Below are 23,725 nucleotides of genomic sequence, written 5' to 3' on the forward strand. Positions count from 1 at the left end.
AGGGGCTGTCCACGATGTCATCGCCTGTGCTTCTGTTATTTCGCGATCCGTTGTTCGGCAGAACGATTTTCTGCTCGAAATTCGGGGGAAGTACGCGCCATTGTCCGTCACAGGGACATACTAAGAACTTCCATGAATCCCGACACGATATTGCTACCGAGAAAACCCATCGCGTATCGAATAACGTATCGTTCACAGAATTATTGACAATTCGAGACGATATAATTAGTCGTGCAAATCAACCACGGCCGACGAACATTCGCGTATTGATCCTCGTGAACAGGTGAAAAATATTTGTGTTACAGTCGACGTCCAATAATCGTAATTCATAATCGACGAGCACGGTTACGATACTGTTCCCGGAGAGAAGAAGGGAATAATATCTCTCGTCAGTTTTTCCATAATCTTCCGTTGATATTTTTTGAAAGACTAGAACGCAATTAAGCCGGAGATAACTAGGAAATTATCTCAATTGATGATTAAACATTTTTCCTTTCATTATTTCTCGAGATATAAACGTACATCGTGAAAACGTGCAGCAGATACATGTATTTTTAAACCGATGACACGAACTGTCTTAGCGCTTCCACTTTTCATTTATTTATCGTCGGCAAGACTCGACGTTAGGTTAGTTACTTATGTTTCGTTTGATTACTTCAATATTTTACTACTTTAACTTTTGGTAATTTCAATTTCTTAAAGCAGATCTTGTGAGAATTACTGGCAGGAAAAATCTAAACCTAGAAAATAGTGAATCTGAAAAACAGGACAATTGCGATCTCTTATTTTTATTTTGTACTCTATGAGTTTTTGCTCGCGTTCTAACGAATTTTATCGGTATCTTGTTTTTCATCGGTCCGCTACCGTCGTTATCGATCGCTTGCCATCTTGAATCGCGGTTGTCAAAATATCCTATTGGTTCGTCAACGGAGTAACGGGTGCACGGGGTTTTAACGACCGAAGTGGAAGTTTGTTGCCAATAAAACAGTTTACGGTTGGCCGTTGCGCAAATCGGTATAAAACGTCGATTTATAACTACAAAAGGGCACTTTCGATAGTCTCGGCGCACCTGGGTGATCGAGACTTTCAATTCTCCTGGCGCGACGATTGTTAATTCCGCTGACCGTGAAAACTATATCTTCGCGTTTCGCCAGGAAAAAAACGGGAATGAATAAATATGCAAACGAAACGATATTTGTCGGTGAATTATTCAAGCAATACCATTTCACATGGCGAAATAGACAGCGCTAGAATCGAATTTACTAAGCACTCTATCATTGGCTGAAAAACTTGCGAAACTCCTATCATGATCATTCGAGTTCTCTGTTCGTTATAATTGGAGAATGAACATTCTTGCAAAATACAAGTTGTTTGTAGGGATTCGAAGAAACAGAAAATTCCTTTCTCGTGTTAATAACTTCAATGAAATGGAACTGATACATTGATAACCTAAGATTCTTTTAAAATCATTGAAATCAGTCTTTTGTAAGAAGCGTTAGAATAAATTTATTAATTCGAGTCTTGTAAATTTTACGAAGCTGCACAGTGGTCGGTAGACTCGGCGTTAATCCGTCCACCATTATAAATTCTGGCTACTCAGTTTTATTGTGAAGGCGTAATAAAATTAGTCTAGTTGCAATAATCGCAGTCTATTTGCGATAATGATCGCAAGCTAATAATAATAATAATAATAACAGCGTGCGCCGTTTCGGTGGAATTTACAAGACAAGCCACGTCGCGAAAAAAGATCTGTGGCCAGTGAATTGCGTCAAGTGTGGATGGTAATACGATGAAAATATACATCATTTCTTGACACTTTGAATCAAGGCTACAAGAGTTACTCGCCGGGACACGTGAGTATCGTGACATGGTTCGTGATCCATGCGACGGCCGCGAGCAACGAATGGAACCGACCGTAACAATTTTAATGAAGATGATTTTCGTCGCCAGGATACGCCATCAACAGTTGAAAAGTCAATCTCTGCCTCTTCCTTTCCTTACTAGGTCGATGCATCGTTAGCCATTAACGCTAGATCTGCTGCCGGTGGGGGGGGGTCAGAATGAATTTCAGATTTCTGGATTCATATGCATACCACATACTTTAAAAGTCAATTCCATGCTTAAGAAACGCAACTTCATAATTTACGTCGAATCGGATTTGCGTTTTAATGAGCCTGACATATATATGCAAATTGATATTATTAATTCACGAAAAATAGGGATTTTCTTGCATACACTGTAACTATACGTTATCCGTGGTCGAAAGATGAATTCGTTGCATTATTTTCGTGACGAAGTGTTCTAGTTTCGTTAGCAAATATATCTTCCATTAACAATGATAAATTCATTATTTGAAAAATATTAAATGCTAAGACAAAAATACAAAGAACAGTCGACTATTTCACACGGACAATACCGTTTTTATTAACCTAGGTCCTGACGTCATTTCGTGGACGAATTTTCTCATGATCGTTATTTGATTTCAATTCTCTGTAATACAACGTGGAAACTCATATACTGAATAGCTATAGCTCATAGAGTTTCAATATCGCGTTTCTACTCTTCATCATACGCACGATTTTTGAGATAAATACGTTGTATAATAATTACTTTAACTTAATAACCTTCTTGCCGTACCAAGGAGTCTTTCTCGTGAATAAATGAATGCATAAGTGAATAAACAGACCAAAAGTGTATAAGATGGTGATAAGAAAATGGTAAATGTTCCAGTAAAATCGCGCAGCCTACGAGGATGTTTAGCTTGGTCGACGCTAAAAGGTTTAAAGAAGAAACTTTTCTCCCGTTCGGATACGTCAATTCAACGTAATAATAGTGAAATATTGAATTCGAGCGTAAACTGCAATTTAATCGATTCTCCTCACGAATGTCTGGAGGACATGGGGATCCGAGTAAGCTGAAAGGATACATCAACGAGAAAATTCTCGATGAAGCGAAATGCCGAGGATCCCGAGGGTTTCGAACGAACGCATCCTCGATCCTGCTCGTAGACTTGCGCGGATCAACGATAGTGATTGGCGATTACGTTAACCAAACACCGCGGTATACGCCCCTGCAATTTGCCCGAGGATCATCTTCCCCTAATCGTCGTGCTAATAACAGGATTACAGAGGCCTGACTGAGGAATCGTATACTTATCCCTAATTCACTGTATCGTTATTAATATATATATATATATATATATATATATATATATATATATATATATATATATATATGTATGTATATTTATAATTTCACGAATATTTTGTTGATAAAATGTATCATGATCGTCGTGTATTAACACGTTCGCTTTACGAGCCCTTGGTGTTCTGCGGAAACTGCTCGGTTCAAATGTCCACTTAATCCATTCTCAATTATTCTCTGTTCTCATTGCTCCATTGTACCTCTGATCGTCGTTTTATACGTTTCCATTCATTGTGTTATTTCGCGTGTGCTCTAATAAAAAATTATCCAAATCGCGTGACACGATGCATGGAACTGTAATCGTGTCAGCAAAGTCGAAGATCAATGAAATTCTAGGAACATCATTTCTCATTTATTTATTCATTCGAAATTGCAAGGGAGTACTTTGGAAAAATGAAATTAACGGGAGGTCTTGTCTGGTACAATTAAGTGTTAATACTAGACATACAGAGCGCTAAAAATGTCTGACACATGTTGCTTTATAAGAATTACAAGAGTGCACAGAAATTTCGCTAATTTTATTGCAATATGTGCTTCAATTTTATTCAATTATTTTCTAAGAAAGACTATTTATAAATTCGATAAAAATAGAGGAAGAGTAGTATTCGATCGCTGTACGATGCAAGTATTTCGTAAACGTATCTCCTTACAGAGAAAATTTTAGAAAGACCTAGTTCAACACGTTGACTGCCGTAGACGATAAAAATTAATCAAAAACTTATATCGTAGCATAAGATCAGAAAAGACAAGATTAATTACAGCAATTGCCCCTGCATCTCCTTGCACCCTGTACATTGTAACAGGCTCTGCTTTGTTTCTCACGTTGTGATCAAAATTGAGTTTCGAGTTACACGAAATTATGTCGTAGCGTTAAAAATTCTAAACGTTATACTCACGTGTAATGGGAATACGATGGGCTAGCCTGCTCGATGTGCGAAGCCGTTGACAAGCCTTGCACGATGGCAGCAGAGGGGTCCCTAGCTGGGGACGAATTTTGAGCTGGCTGTACAGCGTGATGGTAGCGTTGGCACATTTCGGCCAAGTTCCACCCATGGGCATCCATATATTAACACTGCTTCGCTTTTCTTTGGCGTACCATCCATTTCACACGTGTTGTGACACTCCCTCTTCTTGGCCCTCGTCTGGCGGTTTTTCTTTTTTACAATTTCACTTTCCCTATATGTTCGACCTTAGGCGAGTCGCTAATCGAGATCGCAGGAACGAACGACACACGCACAATTATTGTCCGTTCGCCAAATCGAAATACGAAACATTGCACTTCAACTCTTCTAGTCACTGATGCTTGCCTTCCTCGTCGCGAACGTCAGGACCCCGGAATACTGGAACAAAGCGGAACGCCATTTTAGTAGGCAAGATGCATTACGGGGACGGTGTGCTGCAAAATTATCGAATGATCGAATATTTTGGCTCAAACGATAGTTTGAGGACTTGGGAACAAAATGTGAAACGTTTGTAATGCAGACGATGCAGCCGTTGTTGGCAACTCTAACATGCTTGAGATAATGTTGGCAAACGTCCTTAACAGTGTAACAGTGCTCTTTTATCAATTTTTCATATTTTATTATTGCATTAATAGGTAGCCAAGCGTATCATTTAACAATACATATGAATATACCTCGATGGATACGAAATTACCCTTAATATCTTAAGGGCCTTGGGGTTAAATTCGGAGTGGAAGGGCATTTTGGAATCACGTTTATTTTGAAGCAATGTGTACGATATCTCATTAAATAATTGAACAATTAAACTATAGTTTGTTCTTAAGATCGTTAAATTTATTATTCGTGATTTAATAATTACCGATAATACAGCATAAGTTTAATTGTTAGTAAATTAGTTGTTGAAGCTACAACCTCAGCATTTAATTTGTGCTACTCTTACATAGCACATACAAAACGGTCTCATCACAATTTACATAATGATCTGTAGAAACCTACAGATGCGACAAAATCAACGTCCAATTTAGTTAATTTTATGAGCGTACGTTATTTATTTTCATTTGTTCTGCATCGTAATAGCGCAAGTAAAATTTTAGAATTTGTCATATATACGTTTCTAAAATGGCTGACATGTCTGATCACGATCTGACAATTCTACTTCCGGAAAATACTACTGCAACGCAAGCCAACGAAATTTCCAAATTCAATTTTCTGGTAAACGAAAACTCATCTCTTATTTTATATTTTTTAGCGATAAAGAAGTGAAACAGCAATAATTAAAACAGTAAAACGTCAACGATGAAAATAGTAACGCAGCTGTTGCAAAAGCGTTCTAAACTGTCCGGGAGTATACCTTATTTTGTTAGCATATATTATCTACCAACTATTGAATAATTATAGTAAAAACGCATTTCTTGAAACATTTTACCATAATAAGTGTACAGACCGATACAAAATTATCGAGCGAGCCGTACGAATTGAAACCGAGCTAGTCGCATTATTCCAAAGCGTTCACGTGGCAGTATTGATCTTTCCGCGATCTAAGAGATCGCGAAACAACTCCTTGCAAAATTTCGTAGGCGATCCCCGCTGCACAGAGATCTCCCGCGGCTTGTTCTGCCTTCATCTTTTTTTGCAGGAGATCCTTCATTCGAAGTTCAGATAATCGACGTCGAATGCCTGCCAATTACGATGATCGAGCTTACAAAAACATTGAAGTAAATGAGAACGGCTCGCGGCAACGTTAGAAAGTCGGACGGCGTTGATTTACAATTTTCCGATTTTACGTAGCAGTATATATCAACGAGTCGCGCGCGGATTTAATTCCGCGCTTGTTAGACCGTTTGCATATTATAATACCGGCTATCATCCCGGATCTAAGTCATCGGGCCGCGTCGAAGATGTGTATCACCGTGAAATCATCGATGTCGTCGCAGATAAAGAATCATTAGGGGTAAAAGAGGGGAACGATGTACGAAGCGGTGCCGTAAATCGACAATTTCAGCGGATTTTTCAGCGCACCATCGTTACGCGAGTCTATAACATTCCATGTGCTTTGGTGTCTCCATCTTCGTAATGACATACACCGCACGATGCAACGAATATCGCGTATCGATCTGGCATTATGATTATTATTGCGTTATGCCATGCCGCGATCGAGAGACCCCCGTTCGCAGCACGTATAGAACGTACGCGGCGTACGCTTGTTGTTGCGCGAAACCATCGGCTAAATGTGGAAACAGGATTCAGAGAATACTGCTCTTGAAACTGTAACAGATTCGGTATTTTACTTGTCAACGGAGACTTAGCCACTCGATCGTCATTGGTATAATGAACATCGTCGGAATTGGATATCATTTTTATTTAAAAAAGACACCAGTCCTTTTCCAAAGACTTTCCTAATTTGAAATTTCCTTTCATTAATAACGTTCTAGATCTTAATTTTGTAGAAGTAATTTAAATTATTAGTTGCCAGGTATGTAATGTAATGAAAGGATCAGAGTTTATATTGATATTATGTTAGTCAAGATTTAAAAGCATTGATTTTTATAATAGTAATAATATTGACTGATATAGAATTGATGGGGAAAACTCCTGAAATGTGTAAGAAGATTTACAAACAATAAAGAGAAAGAAAAATAGAGAAATATAGCATAGAAGAAATGATAAAGTGAAAATAATAATGATGGTAGTGACAAATATAAATTAGATTTGTTCTTTATACTTTTGCTATAATCTTTGTCGTAAGTAACAAATATATTGATTAGATTCTTAAAAAATTCTTAAAACGATCTACATGGTTTTAAATTAAATTGGATCTTGTTATTTCGACGGTGAACCTAGTGTTGAAGAAAGAGGTTGAACATAGCGTAAAACAAAGTTGCCACGGAATAGTTTAAATGCAGCTATACGGCTGCGTTCAATGAAAGATTTGTGGATCTTGTTCTTAGCAGAATATCGAGAAGCGTTCTCGTCCATCACCATTATAATTCGAAAAATCCGAGGATCGAGATGGCCGCCAGTATTATAAACTTTATCGGCGCGGAATAAATTCAAGCTCGCGACATCGTAACATACACTCGTCATATTAATCGGCGACCGGACAACCTCGTCGTCGTGTGCCGCTGTAATCATCTAGCCGATAATACTGTGATTCGAGAGGCCAGGTCGGATTCAAGGGTCTTACGAGTGGAGGAAATAAATGTAACTACACCTACGTGTAACTAGCAGCATTAAGTAGACGCGTTCCGTCGCACGCTCGAAAGGTACGTGGACGAAGTCAATGAGAAAGTTATGTGCCTTCAAGTTCGATACGATAATTCGTATAGGGGTCTATCCAAATAAAAAGAGGCGCGTTTGTCTAATTCTAGATAAACCACCGTTATGTTTTATTGTTATTAGATAGCGGTCTTTATGAATTTAATGTGAAAGCTGAACCGATGGAACACGGAACAATGAAGACAGTCAAAGATAGTAAAAATACAGAAAATATATTTTTATTCAACTTCTATTTATTTCAATCGACATTTCGCATAAAGAACCGTTGTTTAATTCTTGGTATAAAATAATAAAGTCATGAGGAATTAAACTTTTGCTACTGGATAAAATAGAAACGTAATCGTTGGGATCGCTAACGATTAAACCGCAGATCTTTATGCAAAATTAAATAAACATGAATTCTTTTTCTAATTATCTTGACCAGTTGATCATTTTTAATTTATCACTTTCAGCTCCAATTTCAGCTCCTCAATTTTATCATAAATGCATACAATCCTCAGGCTACTCATGATCATTTATCTGTGGAAACCCTTACATTAATATTCAAAGTTTGTCAGATTGTTCGATAACATTCTAGTCGGCGGATGCTTCAGTGCACATTTTTATGAAACATTACGTCTACCACGTACACAGAAACAAACTGTCAGAAGTTCCAACGATATACGGGTGTGGAGAAATTCCACTTTGCTGAATTAATAAGATCACAAAGTTAGCCATTCAAATGTCACAAGTTCGCGCTATTCCACTATTGCAAGATAATAGAGGATCGTGGAATATCCTTACGAAAGTGTAACTAATAATATACATAAGCATGTAAATCAATGTTGTGCGCGATAAGAAAACTTTTTGAATTTAATACACGCCTCAACTAATGATAATACGCTCATGACCACGCTTATACGTATAATGCTTCCAGAACCACTGTCAAATGTTCGGATGATTTACGAATAAAATGCAATCGGAGCAAATTGTGTCCTTTTCCTGATTGCGATTAGCTACAAGCGAATTACGTCTTTCTTCTGATTGCAATTAGTTACAAATTTTGCAGCAGAGCAACGAGTTGTTCGAACGAGCTGCATATTTTTGCAACAATGCATGTTCATCGTATAATTACACATTTGCGTTATGACACATAGATTCTTGCACGGAGATAAAAATTTCTCTGGTTACTATGTGCGAATCAGTGATGTAAACGTTAACTTGAAATAATTTAAATTAATATTTAACAATCAATGATGTATTTGATATTGACGCAAGGCGTAACAAAGGACTAGTTCTCTTTTAACCATTCATTGTTCCAAGTTTCTCGGAGAGCGATCAGAAAACTGATGCGACCTTATCGACAAATTCTGAATACAGCATCTGGATAAGTCGATCGAGTAAACTGATTTTAACGGTGAAGCTAGAAGACATTGGACAGCTATCACCTAAACCTAAATAACGAGGAATTTTGCGAGGAAGACTGGCTGCTAATCGTCCCGGCGCCAGGTCAAACTTGGTCGATAGCAACGCGTTAGCAACAATAACGATAAAATTATCGTTGCAAAAGGTAGCTAACCAGTAGTTATGCAGCGTGGTTAGCTTCCTAGATATAACGGTCGCTCGGAAGCAAAAGTTCCGGGCGTGTGTGTGCGCGCGCGGACGGTTCGATTTTCGACACAGGGAACAGGACGATCGAAATCGTTCGGGTATCTCGCCAGCGATCGATCGATGCATGAACTCGGTTATCGAGCCTGAGATCGCCATTAACGAAGGTTTCACGGTGGATTTTCGAAAAATCGAGTCGGATCGCGCGCTGCCTTGTTCCCTCCCTCCTCTCCCCCCGCCGCCTCTTTCTCTCTCTCTCTCTCTCTCTCGCTCTCCTTCTTTCTCTCTCTCCGTCCCGGTCTCTCTCAGTGTTCGTCTGTCTCCCCCGCGTCTCCCTCTCTCTCTCTCTCTCTCTCTGTCTCTCGCATCCACCCACGCGCGGCGCAACAACGAAACCGGCCGGCGGCTGAGAGAGAGTGTATTTCTTGCTTATTATCCTTTCCTTCGATTTCCTACCGTAAGGAAAAAGAATACAGTTCTCGGATGGTGGCGTACGTATCGACGGTATCCTCAGTGCCCTCGGTGTGACTCACGCGTCGAGGCGTACTCGCCCCGGAGATTTACAGCTCATTACCGATTTCATAGCCCGAAGTCACGATCGATCCTCCGCGGGCGTAACTTCATAATCGGGGCGGCGCGGCGCGGCGCGGCTATGGATCGGAGCACAATGACGATCACGGCGAGGATCGCGATCGCGATGACGTTGACGACGACGACGACGCGGACCCGACAGACACGCGGGTCCGCGTCGTCGTGGAAAGCTGGATCGCGCGGCTAGATCGCGATCGCAATGCGACCGAAAGGTGAGAAAAATGAAACTCACGGGGTAGACAGGCCGGGACCCCGGAGAACGTCGTTTCTTACCCATAGGTCGCGAGACCCGTCGCGAAAACCCATTCACTTCGACGACGGCCGAATCTCGAATACTCGGTATTTACCTTTCAATTTCTCCGGAGCATCCCGTGGCAGATGCAACCGCAATTCTCGGTCGGTTGACCCAGGTCCGTTCGCAGTTCGTTCGAGTTTTTCACGAGTCCTTTAAACTCCACTGACTAAGCTTGAGGCACCCACGACTACGTTGTCCTTCGGCTATCGAACACCAGCAATCTCTCACGGTTCCGCGAAGCAATCGGTGCTCGTAATCAACGGCCGCGAGACCAATCGGCCGCGCGCGGCCCGTGCGCGTCTCGGCTCGTGCATTAATCGCCGCGGATCCGCGCGCTGGATCACCCAGGAACGGTGTACGGTTGCACAGTTGCTGCACAGAGCGGCGAAGAAAAGTGTGTGTCGCGCGTGTCGCACGTTTACCGATTACGCCCCCGACCACGTTGCTGGCGAGCAGCGCGAGCTACGGAGCATAACACTGGATCGTTCGTACGCGTGCACGAGGTATACGATACTGGGGTCCACACGTTACCCGCTCCACGCCGCTGGAAATGTCAAACGACGACAACGTTCGCCTGTTTCACCGTTGTTGCGCCGACATCGACGGCCGTCGCTCGCGCGCTCCTGTGACATAATACGTCGGGATCGATGATTTCGAATCCGTTCTGTTCGGAGGGGGGAGGGGCCCCGACACCTCGCGGTCCGATATGCGCGTGTACCTCGTCGCGGGGGAGGGGGGGCTTTCGGTCCACGTTTTTCACGCGTGTCCTTGCCCGTTTTCGCAAGGACGGGTCACCGCGTCGGCGAAGAACTGTCGCCCCGACGGATTCTGATCTAGATCTCTGTTCAGGTGAAACTCATCGGCTCGGGAGCGCGCGCGGCGATCTAGCGTAGATCAGCGTGCTGGTCGGGCGCGTGTGTCCAACTCGATCTCGCGCGGCAGCCGGCTCGGACTCGGCTCGGCTGGGCTCGGACTCTCTCTCTCTCGCGTGTTCCGTGGTGCACGACTCGAGCGCGGACTGAAGTCGACCGCGTCGTAAGGTGAGCGGAGGTGACTTGCGACTCGACTCGACTCGACTCGACTCAACTCGACTCGACTCGACTCCCCTCGACGCTGCTCGACTCGATTCGGCCTGGGCCGAACCATCAGCCCAGCCCAGTGGCGGCGGCAACGCAAGGCAAGGCCTTTCTACGATTATGCTGCGATCGCGCCAAGCCGCGCCGCGCCGCGGTATCGCGACCTGTTCTACACCATCGTATCGCTGGTGTACGTGTGCACGGATTTACAAGCACCGGCGCTCGAGGCCTCGTGCTCTGTCACATTTATTCGCATACCCTATCGTCCCTTCTCTATCTGCCGCCTGTTACTATCTCCTATGAACGTTGTGTTACATTCTATCCCCGTCTCCTTCTCTTTGTCAATCTATCTTTCTCAATCTCTTCCCCCTCTCCCTTCTTCTCTCTCTCTCTCTCTCTCTCTCTCTCTCTCTCTTTCGCTCGCGCTCTCTCTCTCTCGTTCGCAATCCCTCTGTCTCCCTTCCTCGACCGCTGCAGCCAGCAGTTGCACTGTTTCGCTCTGTCTCGTCTCCGTTTCGCTCGCACCAGCTCAGGCCGCATGTGGATACGCCCATGCATAGGCGGCACGTCTATGCTACTGCTTCGAGGGGTTACATACCTTTCTCAAAATGAAAACATCCATTTTTCAAACACTTTAGGTTCTTGTGGTATTGCCCTAACGCCCTGTTGCGCCTAAATTATAGGTCTTTATGCAAACTAAATCTGTTCTCGACGGTTTACCTTCGGCGGCTTCATCCCCAAACGCCAGCTATCGCGTTAATCCCTTAACGCGCCAATTGCCGAACTTTATTACCAAAAAGAAACTACCAGTTTTACTCTTTTGTATCCTAAAATTTTTGGTAACAGTTAGTTCGATCGAATATGACATAGTAAAAATGACTTTCAGAAGCTAATTAAAAATTAGTGTTGATAATACGTGCCATTCGATGTGTCAACGCTTGTACTTTGGTGTGTCAAGGATATAATAAATTAACGTAAATGGTTTGAAGCCATGTGAACATCATTAATATTTGGTTTTGTAATTGTAAGGATATATTTATGAGGAATTTAGTGTTATATTCGAAACTGTCTTTAATTTTGTACGCAAGGACAAAATTTTCTTTTGACAATCGCGTAAAGGCTTGTTTAAAAGTTGCCCTAAGGGATTAAGATAAAAAGAGTACGGTTCCCCGTGACCAAGAAACTTAGCTGGCGTATGCAAATTTTATGTTATTGCAAATAATTATTCAAGCTAGACAAAATGACTATCTCTCAGTCAGAAAAACTAAGGAAATTATAGACTATAGAAATAGATTTAAAATCGTCGATAATTAGAATAATGATTGAATTTTATAATGCTCGTTGAGACGTTTTAGTGAAACTTTCGAAACGGAAAACTATCTGTACTTTCTCACCGCTGCATAATGTAAAAAACATCTTCGACAAAAAATCGACTAAGGATTGTGAAAGTCGAGGCTTCGCGTTTTATAATGAGCCCAGGAGAATTGCTGAATGATCCTTTTCTCAAGTAATAAGAGATGCATTATCGGCGTAGCGCTGCGTAAAGTTCGCGACGTGCTTTCGTAGATCAAATACACGGCTTCGAACCCCTGCATAGAAGATTCTGCTTTCCATCCACTGTAATAGTTCTACTAAATATTACGTTTATACTGTAACTAACGCTTTCGAGATCTTTAAACATGGTCAGACATACTTAGATTAGCATCACGCTCGTAGTTTCCATAAAATTGATAAAGCACAGAAGATGTACCCCTTTTTCGTGTGAAATCTATGAATAGCAACGGCTGCGGATTTTGTGTGCTTCTGGTAAAAGATACGAGAAATATAGAATAGGGGAATCCTAATTATTACGAGAGAAAATAAATTTTATTCTCGAGTTGTTTGCTGTATAGATATATTATACTTTACTTAAGGAAACGGATTTACTAAATCACGTAATTGTAATAGATCACGCGGATCTATGTGTTCTGTATAAGGTTGTTCATGCTACAACTAAGAATCCCAGCGTTACTTCGCTTGTAAATTTTAATGCTGCATCTCGTTTTACGAGGTCAACTCTGGTCCCTAGAATCTAACAGTATTCATAGAGATTTACTTCGATTGACCCGTTTTACGGGAGTTACATATTCATAAGTAATAATAAATAATATATATATACATATATATATTTATCTTGTGCCGTATAAATAAATAGATAATTATAATAAATACGTAAACTTAATAAACGTGAGACAAGCAAGTCCATTTCTTGGGACACGCGCAACACTCGGCAGAACGACTACTAAATCGCATAAATGTGTCATAGTTAATATAGAGAATATAATTAATATCGAGAACAGACGGCTAAAGACGGCGAATTTGTATTCGTTCTCGGCAGGAGAAGTGCCCGCAAAGGCTGGTTGGCTAACAACGAGAGCCGGTCCGATATAAAGGAGGTCTAAGAGGCCTAGCGCGTACGCACCAGGCAGTCGGGATTGTCGTTTTTGAATTTCCGCAGGGCCGTAATGCTGCGTTACATAATTGAAAGCGTAGGAAGCAGATTGATTAACACACATGAGAGGAGAAAGGTTTGCATAGATTGGTGGTGGCTTTTATGCGAATCGCGCGATGCGATTCTAGGAGACCACGTGGGTGTCATCACACGACCGCGTGAAAAAAAAGCTCGCACAGATTATAGACGCTGCGCCGTGACGGGGCCGCACCGTCTCGGCTTGCAATATACGAGCCGCACAGCCTCTCCAATATCACGGAAAGGAAGAACGACGTGACAATAAGCCACGAATTACGATTTCCTCCGCGATCGAGCCTCTCGCTTGCCGCTACGGCATCGAACTTCAATCTACTCCCGGCTACCGTCCGAGTAATTGCGCGATTTAGCCTGATATTGTTATTCCAATAAACCCGGTAATTACGCGATGCATGGTCCGCGCGCGTACCTTACGTTAATGCGCACACACCTGCCTCTCTTTAACGCTTTGTTAACACTGAACGGTTCGTTACGGGCAACTGTATTCCACGAAAGTAAGGACAAGCTCGACGAGCGCGATAATTATCGGGAAACACGAAACGCATGACAGCAACGGGGAATTATAATTCAATTAAACACGGTGCCGCGGAACCGGCGAATCCCGATTTTTCTTCTTTTCAGAAGGACGCGACGTCACTCGGGAACGATGGTTCATCGGTACGTAACGTCATCGATGTTTCATTCTTTTTGGAAATGATGACCAAATGGGAAACCTCTGTTCGCAGGAAATCAACCCGGAGTTTTTGCCGCAGGTTCTTACATGTTCCAGTAAATGAAAAGTTTGTTGGATCTAAAGGGCACCTTGTTTCAAGCTAATGATTGTGAATGACGGAGATTTCATCTTTGCAACTGCATCAATCGTTGATGAAAAGAAGAGAGACACGGTAGCGTAGACCAGCCGTTGGAAATGCAACAATGTGGTAAATTGTTATGTATATACTAATCGAACTCGTGATGAAAATTTCATGCATGATCCACTAGATATGAATGTTATTTATTACATCTAAGTCAAACGACTTGAAAGTAGATGATCGTAATTGAAGACATGGAAGGAACAAAAATGATGTTGTGTCAGGAAAATTATAGGCATTAAACCTACCGAGTTCTATAAGTGCATAGCGAAAATTGCTTTATATAAGTGATAAGATATAATTTATTTAGTCCTTCCACTATTTTTATCACAATTTAAACTCAAGGAAAAGTCTTCACAATTTCAATAATTTAAAAATAAAACACATAAACCTGGTTATTTTGATCGACATGACAGGTTTAATATTTAGCTTATGGAATCCTTATAGCAGCTATTTTATATTATTTCGTAACAATAACGAGCATTAATTTATTTAGAGTTTTAACGATTTTTATTATTATATAGTAGAACCTCGATTATCCAATTCTCTAATATTATAATTCTCTGTTATTCAAATACGTCTAACGCGCAGTCAGCTCAATGTAAGACAAACCATGTACAAAACCATTTACCGTAACTAAGTAATTATTTTATAATCTCAACATTTATGTTACTTTACTCAGTTTGGATAAAATCGATCTTTCACTGTATGTGTCCAATGTAACAAATTTATTGTTAAATTTATTCATTCAATTCCTCTTAAATGTATCTTTGCAATTGCAGTAATTTCGACAAGAAAGAATACCTGCTAATCAACGTAGCGGTGAAAGAAAGGGTGGCGCAAGGGTCGAGAAAAGTTGATCCAGTTCCGCTTTAGCGATCATGAAACCAGCTGGTGGGAATATCAAGCATAATCGGACGGAAGGGAGTCTCGTCGTTACCCGATTGACAATCTAAAACCCCCGTAACTGTTTTCGTATGCATATTGAATGCATGCACGTGTGCGCCCGTCTAACGTGATACAGAATCGCTAACGTAAGAATGACCATAGTCGCTGAATACATGCTTAAAAGAGTACACATTAAGCCAAGGGGGCAGCAAGGGACAGTTGCATACTCGGCTCTTCTATTCTTTCCGATAGAGATGGAGTTGTTCTCGTCGACACGAAGAAAGTGTTGTCGGACAATGAAAAATGTTCCCCGTTCGTAATGCCTGAAACTTCAAGGTCGACGCGTTTCAAGATTTCTGATTTATTGCTCGGGGATAATTGTGTGATCTATCTAGGATGTATCTATCTGTGACGGCAGAGTGTGTTACATTAAAGTGCTTTAAGCTTGCAAAAACTGCAAAAAAGCGTTTGGTTAGGAGATTTGCATAGTTGCAAAATTACAAGGTAGTGGATGCTAAGGCGCGCTTGAATAAAGCTGGGAATTGGAAAGCGTACTTTTTACGGTTCTATATGAATAATTTATTGGTTGTTTTTTTATCCTTCGAAAAGATTGCAGTGACTTATTGTTTGTATGATATCTTTGAGTGGTCAAGTTATTCTGTGACAATTACTGCATTTAGGTTTTTAAAAATGAATCTACGGAGCCGGTCAACATAAACAATTTTACATTTCGTTTATTTAGATTTTCTGACATTATCAAGATTCTTTTGTACAAAATAATTGAATGAATCTCTTAATCCAACTATATGTTATAATAAAAATGACGGGAGATTTAAATAGATAAAATCTCAATCGTACAAAAGAACACACGTTAATCATTTTTAGGACTCGATAGGTTCAGGGTTAAGAAAGTTAACGTTTCTCGTAGTGTACCACGTCGAATATATTCACTTCTGCATTTATGCAATCTTTCTGATAAAAATTAAATCCGAAACGTACGCTGATTCACTTTCTTTCATAAGTAACAATAGAATCGCACAAATTAAATGCTGTATGATCTACGAAAGTCTCACGAGAAGAATAGCTTCGTGCATTTGTATATTTCTATTTGAAATGAATACAGGATGGTTAAATATAGAACGATTTATCGGAGTCTTCTGAAAAGAATGGATGTCCACATTTGTATATGTGCATCTATAAAACTTTGCATGATAGAACAATTGAAACACTAATTTGTCGCGAATCACTACCAATAAGCGTGTACTTTGTCAAGTGCTAATCAATTGTTAGAAGTTTTATTTCCATATCTGTATTCCGTATATGTAACCTACGAATGAAATGAAAATCATTCACACAATTGAATCTTGCGTTTACTCTGGACATGATTAATATACGAAATAGTAACTCAACGCACTTTACGTTGACTTTAAAGCAATTTAAGCAATTGTATAGTGTACCTATAACATCAGGCGAAGTTAAATAACACGCTTCGAATAAAAATATTGTAAAGCTGCGGAAACATTGCTAAGAGGGAAACGTTTCTAAAGTTCGAAGTTCAGAGGCACTTCGACAAAGAACAACAAGAGATTCTGTAAGAGAAAATCGTTTTCCTTCACCAAACAAAATGAATCCTCCCTTGAACCTCTGTTATCGCATGCTTTAAACACGGAACAGAATTATATTCTCGCGTCAATATCTAATAAGCGTACAAGTAAAACATTAATTTTCGTTTCCTTCTAAGAAACAGTTAGAATCGAAATTGTACCAGAGAAGATCTTTATCTTGAGCAAGGTAAGCCGCGGCGAGGTGTTAATGACGGACGACCGCGTGTCGGGGACCAAAGCATCCAGCAGTGACACCATTGATATTTTCGAGAGACACGGTAGCCCGTATCCGTAAACAGCAAGGACAAGCGAACCAAAGCGAGGTGCTTAGAGCGTGTGTAGAATCGGTCGGAATGAACGCGAATATGTGCCGGCGCGATTGGTCGGTGTAAGACGGCAAAGAGAGAAAGAGAGTGGGAGAGAGACGAAAAGGAGAAAGAGAGAAAGAAAGAGAAAGAGAGAGAGAGAGAAAGAGAGAGGGAGAGAGAGAAAGCCGGCGAAGTTTCGCGGGATGGTGAAGCGTGTATCAGAGGGATGGTGGAAAATCAGCGAGCTGAAGCGGGAGGACTGAATTGAAAAGTGAAAGGTAGGAAAAGGACGGTAGGTAGCCAGGGGGGAAAGGTGAACCGTGTGGAGGGGAGGGAAGATTCTCTTTTGCGAATGAAAAAGACAGGTGTTTTGGACGAGGAGGGAAATACGGTTGCGCGGACGGAGAGAGACAGATGGGGAGATACGTGCGCGCCGAGGGAGAGAGAGCGGGAGATAAGACCGAGAGGAGCCCACCGCGAGAGAGGGATATGGTACAGCGAGTGGCGTGCATTCTCGCGCACACGCTGCCTCCCTCCTAGCGTGCACGCTCGCTTGCACGTGCACGGCGCATCGTGCAGGTCTGCGTGTACAAAGTAGGTCCACGAGAACGGAGAGACGGCGAGCGAATATCGCCGTCCCCTCGCTGCCGGTGCGACCAATCCGCGGCAAGCGCGAGCTGCGTGAGGGCGGAACGCGGCCTCTTCGCGTATATTTGCGTATTTATTATTCAGTTTGCAAATACGTGGCAAAAATGATCTCCCTCGGCGCGCCGCAGTGGCTGGATCTCCGGCTCGCTCCTCTGAACCGGCCTGCACCGCCGCGGCCGGGAGGTGGAGCTAGGAGATAGGAACAGAACACCGGCAAGATATCAGCCGTTAATTTGTTTGAAACGCCACTTGCACGGCCGATTGCGCCGTCTCTACGTTGCACCGTATCGAACCGTACGCGTGCATAGCTGCATAGGACGACCGGTGTTAACCAGCTACCACGGTCCAATGGGAAAGCACTATTTCTAATTTGTCCTTACAACGCGAGGAAACGTTCGAGGGCGGGCTGATACTGTCAGAATCAATGGTTCTGCCGGGAAACGCGTTTTCGGTGTAACTGAGATCGGTGTCCGGATTAGTCGAAGATTTTGGACGTAGAAGTTAATTTGATTTGCGTATCACTAAAGTTGGTTAAATCATTGCAAAATGATTTAACCAAAATGATTTAAATTTAGTCTGAATTTAATTTAACCTGAAATGATTTAAAAGTTGCAAAATCATTGCTGCATTATTAAATCTGTTCATGACTTGGAAAATTATTTAAGGAGAGAAAATTTAGAAAATTTGCTAGAAAAACTTAAATGAAAAACCAAAATAAAAATGAACAACAATGTCTGATCTGATCGTTTTAGACCTAGTCAACTGTTGCAACATTCATTTTCTCGAAAACTCGTAAGGATCGATTTGTACATTATCCCGCGAAAAAATAAATTTGATGCGTTCGATGCTCAGGTGTTACGACGCTCCGTTACGCTAAGAGGATCTCGCTAGAAAATTCGAAGTGGATTCGATGAAGACATGAATGCGAATTGTTTTTAGAAGCCTTATCCCAGACAATAGAGAGTGAACTCTGATAGTCCGATAGCAACGGGATTCGAGCAGTGGAAGATTATTCTGCGATGCCGATGCATGGAACAACAATCTCGGAAACGGTTTCAGACGTCACGATAGAAGTAGGAATCCAAGCTGCACTCGAATGCATTCAATAGTGAAATTGAAACAAGATATATTCTGACAATGGCGCGACGCTGTTCGAGTAACCTTTTTTGGCGCAAATGATTCGTCTTGTGTGAATACTATTTCTGGTAGCATCTCTTATCGAATGGAAGTTATAGTATTCCTAGCCACTTTCTTATTAATAACGTTTTATTAGTAATATTGTACTAGTAATTTCTCGTTAATAATTTCTAAGTAGTAATTTATTATTATAATTACCTCCATCCATTATAACAACGCGTTAGCCTTGAAATGAACATTAATTCTTCTATTATCAAAATCTACAAATGGAAGTAAATAAAGACGAACAGTAAGTTGTCTCGTTTAATATGGGAAATTATTAAGAATGAAGGGATGCTAATCACGAAGCTGGGATAGAAACCATAGTGCAGGAATAGTAAGTTCAAATGAGTTGCAGAATTCGAATTCTGCTACTTGTCACTTGCGCATCGAAGTACCGAAGAATGCTTTGCTGACGACGATCATCGTCTTGTTGACATGACTCTCTCGTGCGAATTTTTTTATGAATATTTGCCGGAGACAACGTATTCCGGCTTTGTCTGTTAACGCGGTATCTCTAGTGCGCTGGCATTGTATTCCAAAGTAATAGATTCACGATCGTGCGATAATCAAACGAACTGTAAAAAAGGGTCAATTATATTCCCCGCACGAATGTGATGCTGATAAGACACAGCCGAGTGATTTATTTGCCTAATATGTCGACGAGTTGAATGACAATCGAGAGGAGCAGGTAAACGCTTTCCGGATGACCCACCAATGGCATAGTCAAAACATCTGCGAAGCTCGAGTAAGACACATCGAATCATCGATGCGGTTGATTACCGATTTCTGAACGATTAGTGTACGTATCATTTCATTAAATTGAATGGAGACGATCCCATTAAGAGCATCAGTGAACAAGTAAACATTACCATAGCCAAGGTACCTCGTGCTTTGGAAATTATACGTTAACGAGCCTTCGAAAGCAGTTCATTTTTCACTACCAACTAAGTAATACATGCGGACTGTCGGCAGTTAAGTGATACAGCTAATTATCTCGTAAAGTATCGAAGGCACGAAGACGGAAGGTGTTACACAGTAAATTACACGGAAAGAAGATACTTATTATCTAAATGGAAGACAAATTTCTGCACTAACCATGACCGACGAAAATTAGCGTACCGACAACGATTCCAACGTACCAATCTGTATCCCCAATGTTCATTTTATCGTTTTCACGTACAGCCGTGTACAATACGGTTCGCAAACAGATCACTTTGTTAAATTCGTCGTTGATGGGGGAAAGCTAGTCGAAGGCTAGCAGCCATTCGAGCGTAAGGCACGGGGACGGTGATCCCCATGCAAAAGAACACTGGTATCGGTGCTCTTCTTCGACCATGTGCATTTGCTCACCATGGTCATTTACACCTTCTTCGCGTGTTCCTTGCACGCCATAACATTTCCGCGCGCCACGATATCATCTCCTTTCTTCTGTTCGCCTTGCAGGTTCTTTGAAGTTCGCTCAGGTACTTCCTGATCTTAAATACTTAAGGAAATGGCGATTTGATCGTGCGGCCAGTACCTTCTTTCCACGGGCTGTCTTGAAACCACCGCGGGTTTATCAGATAGAACGTGAATGCAATCTTCGTGCATGTCGAAGATACTAATCGTAATTCTATAAGCCCGTTGATGATTCCTTGTTTGCATTTTCGGCGAGAGAATAGCTAAGCGCGTTCCACCGTGTCCTGTGGTATCCATCTATCGGTCCGCCATTTTTCGAACTTTTAACTGCCACTGAGAGATGTCCGCTTCTCGGCTGATGTACCAATTCTTTTCATCTAAAATGCTCATTGCAGAATTTGCTGGAACCGTTTTATGTATTTATTCTAATCGCTTGTGTACTAAATTGTAGCTTTAATAATTTTATTCTCTCTCTGCTGCAGTAAAAGAAGTTCTTGCTGTCTCAACTCGTTTCTTCGGAAAATGCAGAGTGAAAAGCGAGGAACGGATATAGCTAGCCGCATTTAACCCTTCAGCGACAGCGGACGAGATATCCCGGTACAACAATGTCGTTTATGCAACGCCATAGACGAGATATCTCGCCATAAGGATGTAGGTTGTGCAACACCATGGGCGGGATATCTCGCGAGCCTCGTGTCTATGTGCGAAATTCATTTGCGAGACATTATATCGTCGATGAAGAAGGCTGGCTAAACTATTGACTGTGTGTTAGTTAGAATGAAGTATCATAACGATCAATGTTCATCTGGATGCGAAAGAAAATTGATACGTAAGGATTTAAATGGATCCACAGCTCGCGGGTAGGGAACACGCTTCACGCAACACGATTCGTGTTTCGTCATGTACGTCTGCGCGCGCGTGTTTCCTCAGTTTAACAGTCAATTTCATGGTCTTCGAATTACTCATTATCCGATTCAATTTACAAAACGCAGTACGTACATCGCAAGTAATATTAATTTAATCGAAGTCCGTTTACGTTCACACGTAAGAACAGCGATAATGGAATAAAAGCGGGGCTACAAGCGTGACGAGCCAGAAAGCATGGCAACCGATGTGTATCTCACGGGGCAGTTTAATCGATGACGTAATATCTTGACTTGCTAAATGACGCCGCCAATATGTCCGTAATCAGTGCTGTTAGGACGAAACCGTGACTCGAAGGAACGGTCGCAGTCCACTCCCAAAACGCGGGACCGTTTACTAATTTTCATTGAGTCATCACGGAATTTGTGAAATGACAAGGACTGTAAGCTACAGAGCGTACAATTTCTTTCATTGTACGATCGCTTCGAGAGAAGAATTATGCGCAATTGAAGTCCATCGTTGTTATTATTAAAATCATGTTCTATCGGACACTCCATAATTATTAATATTGTATTGATGCTGATTATTTTCATCTTCGTACATCGTTTTACAAAAATTAAAATTCGCAAGAAGTTTCCCTCGACAACAAGGAGTTTCCTCATTGTAAAAGGAAAATAGAAATGTTATTCGATTTCATTCATTTATATATTTCCCTGCATATTAAAATTCTACACCTGTCGTAGCTGCATAAAAATACGTTCTCAGGTCTCAATGATTATTAGTGCTTCATAATTAAGGTAGAGATTTTATTCGTTCATGACGAGGAGACTTTCGTTGGCCGACTTATTTTAATTATTGTTTAATCTATTTTAATTTATGTATTACCATGTTCCAGCAAGTCTTTAAAATAATTGTATGTAAATATAAACTGCTGAAATGCTATCGTTAAAATGCGTGACATCTTCATAGTAAAATCTATAAAAAATCACTGCTTAAAATTAGAAGTCGAAAGAAATTAAAATACATCGTTATCGATATATTCATTGTTAATAATAAACTAGTATTTTTGTATGCAACACAACCGGTGTAAGAATTTTAGTAACTCCGCAGTTGTCATTCCTTAAGAAAGCAGTTTTCTTCAGTCCATCTCTCTTGAAAAGCGAGCGGTTCAAAGTTCACGGTATTTTACGCCCTACTTCCTCCGACGCCCGTACCTTCAAACCGTAACGCAACCTCTCCGTGAAGAGAAACGCGACAAATTAGATCTGCGAGGTTTCTCGCATGTCACACCCGATGTAGCGAATGACCGACTAAAGTTTCGAGGCGAACGTTCTTTTCATGATTTCCTTTTTCAACCGACACGTCGAGCACCTTAGAGAGCCTCTTCCGGTCGCGGGAACGTCGATGGTGGATTTTCCAAGTAAATTGATTATGCAAGCGGTCGTTTGCGAAAGCCGACCAGGTCTTCGCTCTCCTTAAACCGATCTGTAAATTTTTCGTAGAAAATTCGTTACCTGAACATTTCTTAAACTATACACCGCGCACGAACTTTCGCGCGACCTCTTGCCTTACGATTTCTTCACTTCTACACTAACGAATTAATATTACTTTGTTTTTATTACATTCTTACAAAAGTAAAAAAATTTATATTAGTAACTAAAGCAATCGAATATTGACAACAGATAAATTAAATGTTCCTTCAATTAAAATATATGAAAATAAAATATATAAAAATAAATGAGTATTTAAAAACCTCAGGCACCTTTTAAAATGCAATACCTTTTTTAAAACTTAATGAATTAATTGAATTTTTTTATGTTAAAGGGACTAGTTTACTATGTAATTAGTAATATGACTAGATGCGAGTACATTGCGTTAATTAAAATTGTGTATACTCAAACTTCGATTTTAATCAACGAATATCAAGGTATTGAACCATTAGAGAACTAATTAGAAAGTCGGCAAAGAGAACAGTAGCACTAAAGGCCGATTAAAGCGACGCAGAGTATCTACCAGTAGATTTCTGTCTGCCACCATTGTTAAAATTCGTCTTCCGATCGTTGGCGACATCTTCCGCCAGTTATATTAACGTTTATCAGTATTCACACCGCTACGTCATTAGTTACTGCAGCGTATCATCAGATACAGAAGTTGAAGCGTTTCCCTTATCTAGAAAACCGTTTTCTCGCTCGAATTCCTTTCTTATCCCTTTGCCGAATTTTTAACTAATTAACTGCTTAATCTCGTTTCACGTATAGATACTCGTATCGCGACGCGCATATGATGAATACCGGTCGTACACGTAATTCAATGGGAGCGTTCGGACGACGGGTACAGTATCGCGATACTTTTTCTCGCGTTGAACGCGTATCCTCGTGCGAAACGGCTCCTACCGAGGAACAGACGTCAAAATGAAACGAACACGCGCAGCGGATTCGTACAAAGTTCGTGTTCCGGCCAAACGTAT

At 41.2% G+C, this 23,725-nt stretch overlaps 2 protein-coding genes and 1 long non-coding RNA gene across 4 annotated transcripts in view; 1 reads left to right on the forward strand and 2 right to left on the reverse strand.

Annotated features, from left to right (window-relative positions):
• The window catches only part of LOC144475732 (uncharacterized), a 53,820-nt gene extending 43,037 nt beyond the window's left edge, over nt 1-10,783 (reverse strand). For both annotated transcript variants that reach the window (XM_078191934.1, XM_078191933.1), the window contains exons 1-2: nt 9,968-10,783; nt 4,101-4,544 (exon numbers count right to left, since the gene is read on the reverse strand). In XM_078191934.1, the coding sequence (XP_078048060.1) occupies nt 4,101-4,267 (167 nt within the window). In that variant the 5' untranslated portion in view covers nt 4,268-4,544; nt 9,968-10,783. The remainder of the gene's footprint in view (nt 1-4,100; nt 4,545-9,967) is intronic.
• Nucleotides 10,784-12,421: 1,638 nt separating this feature from the next.
• Nucleotides 12,422-15,720, forward strand: LOC144475736 (uncharacterized). The gene is made up of 3 exons (XR_013494917.1): nt 12,422-14,175; nt 14,244-14,438; nt 15,152-15,720. It is a non-coding gene; the product is annotated as an uncharacterized LOC144475736 (long non-coding RNA).
• A 1,078-nt stretch (nt 15,721-16,798) lies between these two features.
• On the reverse strand, nt 16,799-20,355 carry LOC144476572 (uncharacterized). Its single transcript, XM_078193680.1, is given in 8 exon segments — nt 16,799-16,846; nt 17,288-17,428; nt 17,631-17,779; nt 17,782-17,814; nt 17,817-17,949; nt 17,951-18,087; nt 19,469-19,493; nt 20,347-20,355. Coding segments are annotated over 8 exon segments (675 nt in total).
• Nucleotides 20,356-23,725: the final 3,370 nt, after the last annotated feature.

This window comes from Augochlora pura, chromosome 10 (assembly GCF_028453695.1).
Source record: "Augochlora pura isolate Apur16 chromosome 10, APUR_v2.2.1, whole genome shotgun sequence".
NCBI classification, from domain to species: domain Eukaryota; kingdom Metazoa; phylum Arthropoda; class Insecta; order Hymenoptera; family Halictidae; genus Augochlora; species Augochlora pura.